Source organism: Hyla sarda, chromosome 12 (genome assembly GCF_029499605.1).
Source record: "Hyla sarda isolate aHylSar1 chromosome 12, aHylSar1.hap1, whole genome shotgun sequence".
Classification (NCBI taxonomy): Eukaryota; Metazoa; Chordata; class Amphibia; order Anura; family Hylidae; genus Hyla; species Hyla sarda.
Window position 1 is genome coordinate 41,428,820 of NC_079200.1, and position 11,525 is coordinate 41,440,344.

The 11,525-nt window shown below is 45.6% G+C and overlaps 1 protein-coding gene across 1 annotated transcript; it reads left to right on the forward strand.

The window, feature by feature from the left end:
* Positions 1 to 389: 389 nt before the first annotated feature.
* Positions 390 to 11,104, forward strand: NMT1 (N-myristoyltransferase 1; the record flags this gene model as incomplete). Its single annotated transcript, XM_056547757.1, is given in 11 exon segments — positions 390 to 480; positions 1,138 to 1,282; positions 1,372 to 1,490; positions 1,600 to 1,691; positions 1,764 to 1,880; positions 8,437 to 8,607; positions 8,862 to 8,970; positions 9,253 to 9,423; positions 9,991 to 10,158; positions 10,233 to 10,370; positions 10,736 to 11,104. Coding segments are annotated over 11 exon segments (1,342 nt in total), but the record flags the coding sequence as incomplete, so codon positions are not given.
* Between the last annotated feature and the right edge of the window lie 421 nt (positions 11,105 to 11,525).

An 11,525-nucleotide genomic window follows, 5' to 3' on the forward strand; every position in this document is an offset into this window, starting at 1 on the left:
CGGTTTTTAACTGTATACGGGTTGAAATTTGTACACAAGTTTTGATACAGTTTAGTCAGGTTTTGAGGAATCAATTTTTCATCAAAAACCTGATACAGGAACTGTATTGCAAAAACGTGGTGTGAATGCACCCTTACCTAATTTGGAGCAGGACATCAACCTAGAGCGGTTACTTGGAACGCATCCAAAACAATGTCAATGTGCCTGATCCTTATTTTTTACTCCCCCTCTCCATTGAGAATACATACACGACCAGCCTGTATGTGGTATTTGATAGGAATGGCTATGGGTTGTACAAGCTGTTGAAGGTGTATGGGCAGCTATTTGTTTCCTGTGTCAGTGATTTGCACCCAGTTATTAATGAGTTTTCTGGGATTTTTGTCTTCTAGTGTGGACGTGGACACTGGAGTCAAGAAAAAGAAGAAACAGAAACGCAAGAAAGATAAGGGAGGAGACAAGTTGGATACTGCTGATGCCCCGGTGAGGATTTTGGGAGTATTCCACTAGAGATCAGTTAAATCGTTGTTCCTGTAAAAATTCACAGAAAGATATAATAGTCCTGTAAATTAAATGACTCCTTATACTTATTTTAGTTCCTGTGGAAAGGTAACATATATTAGGTGCTATGCACATGATTTTTCAGGAACTAATCGAGAATTAGTGTAGCGTCTTTAGGAGCTATGGAGTTAGTGTAGCGTCTTTAGGAGCTATGCACCGGAGTCTCTTATAGCTGTCCGAGAGCTGAAACAAAAAGAGAAATACTGTTGGCGCTATGTGCAGCAAATCTTCCTTTGATAGATATTATAGTACAGTCACTGCTGTTATGTAGAGAAATCATATTGTACTATGTAGCACTCACCCGATGCTGGGGGTGAGTCCACTAGCTCCCTCTGTCAGAGCCTACTCTTGCAGGTCTTCGGTAAAGTTTGCCGCCGCCGCCGCTCACTTCTGTGCTCCAGCAAGTGAAGTACGTGCATAGTGTAATGTGCAACATGGGTGCCTCGGTATCATTTACACTAAAGTTGCAGTGTGAGCTACAAAAACATATATTTTTATATGCCACTTGTGTTGGCAGCTGTCTTTACCTGGATAATATCAGTGTATAAATGTGGACCAATTCTTCTGACTTACGTTAAGGTGAACACTCTCCCTGCTGAGAAGATCCAGGAGATCCAGAAGGCCATAGAGTTGTTTTCTGTGGGACAGGGGCCAGCCAAGACCATGGAAGAAGCTAGCAAAAGAAGCTACCAGTTTTGGGACACACAGCCTGTACCTAGACTAGGTGAGAATACACTAGACAATCCATGCCTTGTCTGTCCTACCCCTGTGAGGTCAGTGCTCTTGGTCTCTAACAGTTATGTCTCCACACAGGTGAAGTAGTGAACTCACATGGCCCTATCGAACCAGACAAGGACCATATCCGCCAGGAGCCCTACAGTTTGCCACAGGGTTTCACCTGGGATGCTCTGGATCTAGGTGATAGAGCAGTGGTAAGTAAATCTCCTACATGTCTTTCATACACCCCCCTCTCTGCAGCCCTGTAAGGCGCTATAGCATGTCCTCTGCATGTTTTGATTGGTTCCTTTTTGCCACCATCAGTTGAAAGAACTGTACACTCTGCTCAATGAGAACTATGTGGAGGATGACGATAACATGTTCCGCTTTGACTACTCACCGGAGTTCCTATTATGGTAAGTCTTTGTCTCCTCCTGTATCTTCACTGCAATCTAATTTCCCTGCATTAAAAATGATTTCTCTGGCAGGGCACTGAGACCTCCTGGATGGCTGCCACAGTGGCATTGTGGAGTGAGAGTTATCTCCAGCAAAAAACTAGTGGGATTTATCAGCGCCATCCCAGCTAACATGAAAATCTATGATCTGTAAGTACCTGCAGGTTACTCCTGAATGACTGGGCATGCATCACATTTACTTCCAGAATAATTGTTGCCATTATAGGGAGTATTCCTATGTTATGATGTGCCATAAGATTCTGATGGGTGGGGATCTGAACTCCCTTCAGCAGTTCTCCACAGCAGCACTCCTGGTCCTACACTGCAGGGCACTGCGACACTGCTCCATTCTAGTGAACTGGGGTGTGCTGTAGTACTTTTTACAGCAGGGGCCCAGGACTGTCAGTGTGCAGACATAACCAGTAAAGGAGCCACTGTTTTTGGTAGCAATGTGGTCAATGGGGGAGGTATTCATGAAAAGTGGAGGTGGAGAACATCTTTTTTACTCCATTATTTCATATGGTGGAAACTCTTCCTGCACCAAATTTATTACATGCTGCAGGGCATGTGATCTGGTGCTGATCACATTTCTTACTCCTCTGCGACTCTTTGGGACTTTTCAACACCTTGGGGATGCAGGGCGTACGCCCCCATCCACAAATCATTAAAGGGTAGCTCCCACCAACCATTTTTTTTTCTTTCTGTCCCTGCCTATTGCCCATCTATCCCTAACCCCCTCCCTGCCTTTACATTTTTTTTTTTACTATATTAAAATGCCTTTTTGTCTGCCTGGTAGTGTGCTCACTACCAGGCAGACTTCCCCAGCAGACACCACGTCACTGATGCCTGCTGGGGCTGGCACTTCCACCCTTAGCTCAATATACAGGGTGCCTCCAGCTGTTTCACCACTACAACTCCCAGCTTGCCCTGACATCTACTGGCTGTCAGGGCATTCTGGGAGTTGTAGTGGTGAAACAGCTGGAGGCACCCTGTGGTGAAAACAATAACTTTGTTTAACCAGCGCAGCACTGCTACTTCGGGAGCGGCGGCGGCGGCGCTCTCCCATACCCCGCTCCCCCCCCCATATGCCTCTAGTGCTGAGCGGCGGCGCTCCACCGAACCCCACTTCCCCCACCCCATTCCTCTAGTGGTGCAGACTTGAGGGAGGGAGGGGGGGAGGCCAGTGGAGCTGGCCAATGCGTGCAGCCCCAGCTATCAGCATGCTAGCTCTCGCCTGTTTGATTGACAGGCGAGAGCGAGCACCGCAGTGACTGGATTTCGTCTCATTGCCAGGCTGAAATGAGTCGAAATCCAGTAGTGACGTCACTGCAGAATGCATTCGGCCACTAGGAGGGCGACCCCTAGTGGCCGAATTTAAAAGTGATTTTAAACTTGTTTAAAATCACTTTTTTTAATTAAAGTATATTAGAGATATGTTGTAGTACTTAAGTACTACAACATATCAATTTTTTTATTTCATGACAGTGCCCATTTAAGGACTCAGGGCGTACCTCTATTCACTGGTTTTAAACCATTCTCATGAGCGGAGAACGGTTTAAACCCCGTGGGTCCAGACTGCTATCAGCAGCCAGGACCCAGGGTTAATGCCAGGCACGGCCGATCGGGCCAATGCCCGGCATTAACCCATTACTTTAATCGCGGCGTCTAAAACAAAACCATAAGTATCCTGTCAGCTCAGCGGAGCTGATAAGGTCTATCGCAATGTCCAGATCAGCCTACTGGATGAAAGGCGGGTCCTCACCTGCCTCCTCATCTGCCTCCTCATCGTCCACTCAGCAATCTACTGCTCGAAGCCTGCTCAGCAGGCATGAGCAGCAGAGTGCCAATAACTGATCAATGCTATGCTATGGCTAATTGCATGTTGTAGCCCCCAATGGGGGCTAAAAAAAAAGAGAGAAAATGAATAAAAGTTCATTAACCCCTTCCCTATTAAAAGTTTAAATCACCCCCCTTTGCCCATTTTATTAAAATAAGATAATGTAATAAAAATCATGCGGTACCGCCGCATGTGTAAATGTCTGAACTATTAAAATATTAGCTTAGCTAAATCACACGGTCTATGGAGTACTCGTAAAAAAAAAAAAAGGGAAAGAAAAATATCAAAGTACAAAACTCTGCATTTTTAGTCACTTCATATACCATAAAAATATTAATAAAAAGTGATCAAAAAGTCCCAAGAAAACAAAAATGGTATCGATAAAAACTAGACCACGGGGCAAAAAAAAATTAGCCCTCATACCGCCCTGTATGCTGAAAAATAAAGTTATAGGTGTCAGAAGATGACATTTTTAAACATACAAATTTTGGTGCATGTATTTAGGATTTGTTTAAAGTAGTTAAATAAAACCTACATAATTTGGGTATCCTTGTAACCGTATGGACCTACAGAATAAAGATGAGTCATTTTTACTAAAAAGTGCACTGCGTAAAAACGGAAGCCCCCAAATTCTGCAAAATCGCGTGTTTTTTATTTATTTAATTTTTTAGTGTTTTGTTAAATTTCATCCCACAAATTTTGTTTAGCCGCAGATTGTTATAAAATAAGTGTCGTTTCAAAGTACAATTGGTGACGCAAAAAAACAAGCAATTTTTATATGGGTCTGTAGGTGCAAAATTGAACGTGTCAAGGTGAAAATGGTCTGAGTTTTTAAGGGGTTAATAATGCAGTCCAGTCAGTTTGTTTAAAAACAAAAGGATAAAAAAAAGCCGATTATACTACAATGCAGTGCACACCTATCAGTAACAACAATATTCTGTATAAAATATTAATCTTAGCAAATGATATACAAAAAAAAGAGGGATACAAAGACAGTGAAATTAAAAACAACTAAAAGTGCTTTAACCAGAGCCGCCTCCTACACAGACATGAGGGGAGGATATACTGTATGTACTCGAGTATAAGCCGACCCGAATATAAGCCGAGGCCCCTAATTTCACCCCAAAATCCCAGGAAAAGTTATTGACTCGAGTATAAGCCTAGGGTGGGAAAAACATCATCCCCCCCCCCCTGTCATCATCCATATCCCCGTCATTAACACCCTCATCATTATCACCCTGTCATCATCATGCCCCTCATCATCATGCCCCTCATCATCATGCCCCTCATCATCATGCCCCTCATCATCATGCCCCTCATCATCATGCCCCTGTCATCATGCCCCTGTCATCATGCCCCTGTCATCATGCCCTTGTCATCATCCCCACCCCCCTTCATCATCCTCTTGTCCTCATCCTCTTGTCATCATCCTCTTGTGAACTAGCCGCCCTCAGTGGTCTTCAACCTGCGGGCCTCCAGAGGTTTCAAAACTACAACTCCCAGCAAGCCCGGGAAACCTCTGGAGGTCCGCAGGTTGAAGACCACTGCGGCCTTCGACATCATCCAGCCCCCTCTCACCCCCTTTAGTTCTGTACAGTACTCACCTCCGCTCGGCGCTGGTCCGGTGCTGCAGGACTGTCCGGTGGGGAGGTCGTCCGGTGGGATAGTGGTTCCGGGCTGCTATCTTCACCGGGGGCGCCTCTTCTCCGCGCTTCGGGCCCAGAATAGAGGCGTTGCCTTGACGATGACGCAGAAGGACGTTGGTAATGAACGTACCTCTGCGTCGTGGTCAAGGCAACGTGACTATTCTGGGGCCGGGCCCGAAGCGCTTAGAAGAGGCCTCCCCGGTGAAGATAGCAGCCCGGAACCACTATCCCACCGGACGACCTCCTCACCGGACAGTCCTGCAGCACCGGACCAGCGCCGAGCGGAGGGGAGTACTGTACAGAACTAAAGGGGGTGAGAGGGGGCTGGATGATGTCGAAGGCCGCAGTGGTCTTCAACCTGCGGACCTCCAGAGGTTTCAAAACTACAACTCCCAGCAAGCCCGGGCAGCCGATGGCTGCCCGGGCTTGCTGGGAGTTGTAGTTTTGAAACCTCTGGAGGTCCGCAGGTTGAAGACCACTGCAGGTGGAGAGTTCACTCGAGTATAAGCCGAGGGGGGTGTTTTCAGCACGAAAAATCGTGCAGAAAAACTCTGCTTATACTCGAGTATATACGGTAACTACCCTCAAGAGGGCACGTGTATATAAATGGTTGGCAGATAATACTGCTCAGTCTGTCTAGAGCCCCAACCTTGTGTAAACCATATATGTGGCAGAAAAAACTATTACCTAGTGTATAGAATCAAATTACACAGTAAAACATCAAGGCACAGTAATGCTGCCCTATACTTTATACACAGAATGAACTGTCTACCCTACAAGCAAAAGTAAAGCATGGTGCAGGATACCAGACAGGGGGTTAGACAGATGCAGGTATGAACAGGTCACAACATGTGCCCCCCACAGAGCCCCACATGTTTTGTCACTGTTAGGCAACTTCCTCAGGGAGTTTGTAAGCCAAATGGACTGGTGAAGAATTGCGCCTCGGTTAGCACAGTTGCACCAAATGATGCGACATACTGAAAAGTCACACATCATAAATTCCTGACCACTGCATGAGATCAACTGAAATCATGACTTCCAAGGTCCCTTTGTAACAAAACAAAAAGAAAGGTTTGGCGCAAGAAACGACAAATGACAGCCAAAATAATGGAGTAAAAGGTTTCATAATTACCTCTCAATGTGTCTCCCTCCACATAACTTCATAAGCAGATTGTATTTCCTTTTTATAGAAATCATGGCTTTGTCTAAGCTGAAATAGAGGCATAGGCAAAGTCCAGTAAGAGAGGGTGGGCTAGTACTCCTCTGTGCTCTCTCCTGTCTGATAGCACTCCTCTGTGCTCTCTCTCCTGTCTGATAGTACTCCTCTGTGCTCTCTCCTGTCTGATAGTATTCCTCTGTGCTCTCTCCTGTCTGATAGCACTCCTCTGTGCTCTCTCCTGTCTGATAGCGCTCCTCTGTGCTCTCTCCTGTCTGATAGTATTCCTCTGTGCTCTCTCCTGTCTGATAGCACTCCTCTGTGCTCTCTCTCCTGTCTGATAGTACTCCTCTGTGCTCTCTCTCCTGTCTGATAGCACTCCTCTGTGCTCTCTCTCCTGTCTGATAGTACTCCTCTGTGCTCTCTCTCCTGTCTGATAGTACTCCTCTGTGCTCTCTCTCCTGTCTGATAGTACTCCTCTGTGCTCTCTCTCCTGTCTGATAGTACTCCTCTGTGCTCTCTCCTGTCTGATAGTACTCCTCTGTGCTCTCTCTCCTGTCTAATAGTACTCCTCTGTGCTCTCTCTCCTGTCTGATAGTACTCCTCTGTGCTCTCTCCTGTCTGATAGCACTCCTCTGTGCTCTCTCTCTCTCCTGTCTGATAGCACTCCTCTGTGCTCTCTCTCTCTCCTGTCTGATAGCACTCTTCTGTGCTCTCTCTCTCTCTCCTGTCTGATAGCACTCTTCTGTGCTCTCTCTCTCTCTCTCTCTCCTGTCTGATAGCACTCTTCTGTGCTCTCTCTCTCTCTCTCCTGTCTGATAGCACTCTTCGGTGCTCTCTCTCTCCTGTCTGATAGCACTCTTCTGTGCTCTCTCTCTCCTGTCTGATAGCACTCTTCTGTGCTCTCTCTCTCCTGTCTGATAGCACTCTTCTGTGCTCTCTCTCTCTCCTGTCTGATAGCACTCTTCTGTGCTCTCTCTCCTGTCTGATAGCACTCCTCCTGTGCTCTCTCTCTCCTGTCTGATAGCACTCCTCCTGTACTCTCTCTCTCTCTCTCTCCTGTCTGATAGCACTCCTCCTGTGCTCTCTCTCTCTCTCCTGTCTGATAGCACTCCTCCTGTGCTCTCTCTCTCTCTCTCCTGTCTGATAGCACTCCTCCTGTGCTCTCTCTCTCTCTCCTGTCTGATAGCACTCCTCCTGTGCTCTCTCTCTCTCCTGTCTGATAGCACTCCTCCTGTGCTCTCTCTCTCTCTCCTGTCTGATAGCACTCCTCCTGTGCTCTCTCTCTCTCTCCTGTCTGATAGCACTCTTCTGTTCTCTCTCTCTCTCTTTTTCTTTTTCTTTTCTTTTCTTTTTCTTTTCTTTTCTTTTCTTTTCTTTTCTTTCCTTTCCTTTTCCTTTTCCTTTTCCTTTTCCCTTTCCTTTCCTGATAGGACTCCTCCTGTGCTCTCTCTCCTGTCCTATCAGACAGGAGTGCTAGCCCATCCTCACTTACTGGACCTTGTCTATGCCTGTGCTTCAGCTTAGACAAGGCCATGATTTTATAAGCCATGATTTCTATGAAGAGGAAATAATATTTTCTTATGAAGTATATTAGAAAGGTTAACGTTTTGCCAAGATGTACAACATATAAAAGTTTTTGAATCTGAAAGTGGCCATTTAAAGGAAATGAGGCTAAAACAACTTATCCCCTATCCACAGGATAGGGGATAAGTGTCTGATCGTGGGGGGTCCGAACACTGGGACCATGACCCCCCCCCCGTGCAGGAGGCGTGTCGGCCGCAGCATGATGTGTATCTCTATGGGAGAGGCGCCGATACTGAGTTTGTGCCTCTCCCATATAGCTGTATTGAGAGGGGGCGTACCGTCATCCTCAGAGAGGTCGACGCCGTGCGCATTAGCCGGCGCACAGCGCAGCAATCTGGGGGGGGGGGGCTGTTTGGGAGATCCTGGGGGGGCCCCAGCGGTTGGACTCCCTGCGATCACTTATCCCCTATCCTGTTGATAGGGGATAAGTTGTTTTCGCTGCAGATGTCCTTTAAGTAACTTCTTCCTTTTTAAAACCAGGACCAAGAAAATGGTCGAGATCAACTTCCTTTGTGTTCATAAAAAGCTGCGTTCTAAGAGGGTGGCTCCAGTTCTGATCCGGGAGATCACGCGTAGAGTCCACATGGAGGGGATCTTCCAGGCAGTTTACACAGCGGGCGTAGTTCTACCCAAGCCAGTAGGCACATGCAGGTATGTTCTGTTGTGTTATGCAGTGGGCTGTATTTATGTGCCATTGTATGCTTCATAGTTACCTCACTTCCAATATGCTGCTTGTTTCTTATTGCTAAATTATTGCTAAATTATAGTATAGAGCTAATCTATAAGACACTTCAGTCTTTGAAACACTTTCCACTAGATATCTGTAGATGTCTCCAGATTTTTACATCTGATAAGCCACAACAATGTGGGATGTGTTATTTATGTTTGTCTTTTCCACTCCTCAGGTACTGGCATAGATCGCTAAACCCTCGGAAGTTGATAGAGGTAAAATTCTCTCACCTGAGCCGTAATATGACCATGCAGAGGACTATGAAGCTGTACAGACTGCCTGAGGTTAGCAATGTCTTTCTGTGTTGGTACTGTGCATATAGGGACAGAAAATAACTGTAGGGGGAGATGTAAATTTATAGTGCCCACGATGTGGCTCTCTATCTAATCATAATCCGCCATTGTGCCTGTTATGCAGAATCGTGACTTCAGATCTTGCAAGGATTCTTGCAGAGAGAGGGCACTCACCAACTGTAGCGTCTTCTCCCGGGACTGTGAATGAGCTGGTGTTAAAATCCATAGTGGGTTTTGTTTTTGTGTTAAATGATGTTCATTTATTGTTCACAGGTCCCTAAAAGCACTGGTCTGAAGCCTATGGGAATCCATCACATCCCAGCCGTGCACAAGCTTCTAGCCATTTACCTTTCCCAGTTTTATCTGGCTCCAGTAATGAGTGAAGAGGAGGTGCAGCACTGGCTCCTTCCACAGGAAAACATCATAGACACCTATGTGTTGGAGGTAAAAATGGAGAAACTGCATGTGTATTGTGCATCAACCCAGGAGTGTCGCTTCTTTTTCTACTTCTGTTTGTGCCATTAGGATTTATTATTCACCCCGTTAAATTCAGGGCCCCCTGAGGAAGCCATAGTGAAACGTACGTAGGGGTAGGTGGTACAGAGCTCCTGGCTGCATGCACTTTCCCTGTTTGATCTTTCTGTCTTGTGCTTACTATCTCATTCTTATATTTTTCTTCAGTTCATGTAGTATTGCCTGGTTTTTACAGGACACTGTCCAGTTGGTGCCAAGGCTTAGATCATGATATGCACTTTATGAATCATTATGCATTAATTGTATGTACTACCCTTATGTGAGCCTGTGTGTCTTCAGTGCCTATTTGTCCATTATCTATGTGTATGTTTTTAATGTTTGTTGTGATAAAATGAAGTATTTGATTTGGTCTTTACGTGTAGCTCAGACGTTGCACAGAAGTAGTGCTGATCACCCCTACTCTGACCTGTGCATGTTGATTTTGTAGACAGGGATCGGTGTTCACCATGTAATGTCTGATGGGATTTCTATTTGCAGACACCAGAGGGAGAAGTCACAGACTTCCTAAGCTTTTACACATTGCCCTCAACCATCATGAATCATCCCACACACAAGAGCCTGAAAGCTGCATACTCCTTCTACAATGTCCACACCAAGACGCCTCTGGTCGACCTCATGAATGACGCTCTCATATTGGCTAAGTCTGTGAGTATAGCATTGGTGGAGCAAATAATTGTCAGTCTGTCATATATGCAATTCTCATCCCTGTTTATTTGCAGAAAGGATTTGATGTCTTCAATGCTTTGGATCTCATGGAGAACAAAACTTTCCTTGAGAAACTGAAATTTGGAATAGGAGACGGAAATCTTCAGTATTACCTGTATAATTGGAAGTGTCCCAGTATGGGGCCTGAGAAGGTACAGTAACATTTTAAGGCTTTAAACACACTTTGGGGCAAAAGTGTGTGGGTTTTGTTTTTGTTTTCTCTAGAAGTCAGGTCACACCATGGAATTTCCAGCTGGAGATCCCGAGAGCGGTGCTAGGACTGCATTTTTTTGAGTGGTTTTACTCCCCAAAAAATTCATTCTTTGGGCTCATTGGCTCAGAAATGCATTGGCCTCTATGGGGACGACCAAGCAGTCTGCCGGGTCTTAGTGCCGCTCTCGGGAACCCCGGACAGAAAATCTCTGTGTGAACCCAGCCTTACAATACATGATGCCTCTGTATGGACAGATTTTCTTTTGGATAAGCTTTAACTTCTTTTTTTTTTTCCTTTTCCCAGGTTGGTCTGGTTTTACAGTAATTTCCCCATAACCAAATGGGAGGGACATGGTGTATAATGGGCTGCCAGCTGCTCATCATGCCATAGGCTGGGCACCCAAGAGAGCAGCCCCAAGAAGGAGTGCAGGAATTGTGGGTGCCGCTCATGAACACATCATGCTGATGTAATGTGGGAGGGAGGCTTCAGGTTCATGGAAGTGCAAAGCAGGGAGCTTCCCCTAGCCTGGCTTGACTAAAGGATATTTCAGGGTTTTTTTCTTCTCCCTTCCCACTGCTGTGAATATAAAATTGCGACCACTCTTCCCTTCCTGCTGCCATCCGGTTTGAAGCGGAGTTATGGCTGAATATTAAAGTATATATTATATATATATATCTGTAACCGTCTGCTTCATTTTATTTTATTTTTTCATGTTTTATTGCATTAAAGTTTGATGTACAGGAACGTGAACACAATACACAGTGCAAAGTGACTGCTCACTGGCTATAGACATTAGGTTGTACTGTGTATTGTGCTGGTTTCAACAGGGTCCGCTGCTAATTGTCTGAACCATCACTCTGTAGCAGAGTGGCGGCACATGTGAAAGAAAAGCATGGGCAATGTATAATGAACCAGACACTCCTCTGGACTCAATTCTGCATTATTTTCTATGGTAAGCATACAGGCCTGTATAAATACAGATTAGTGAGTGGCAGGAGTCCATATACATTGCCACCGCCAATTTATGAACTTGTTCAGTCTTTGGCAAATTACAATGGAGACTGGCAATGTCTATGTGGTCCTAGTGCCGACT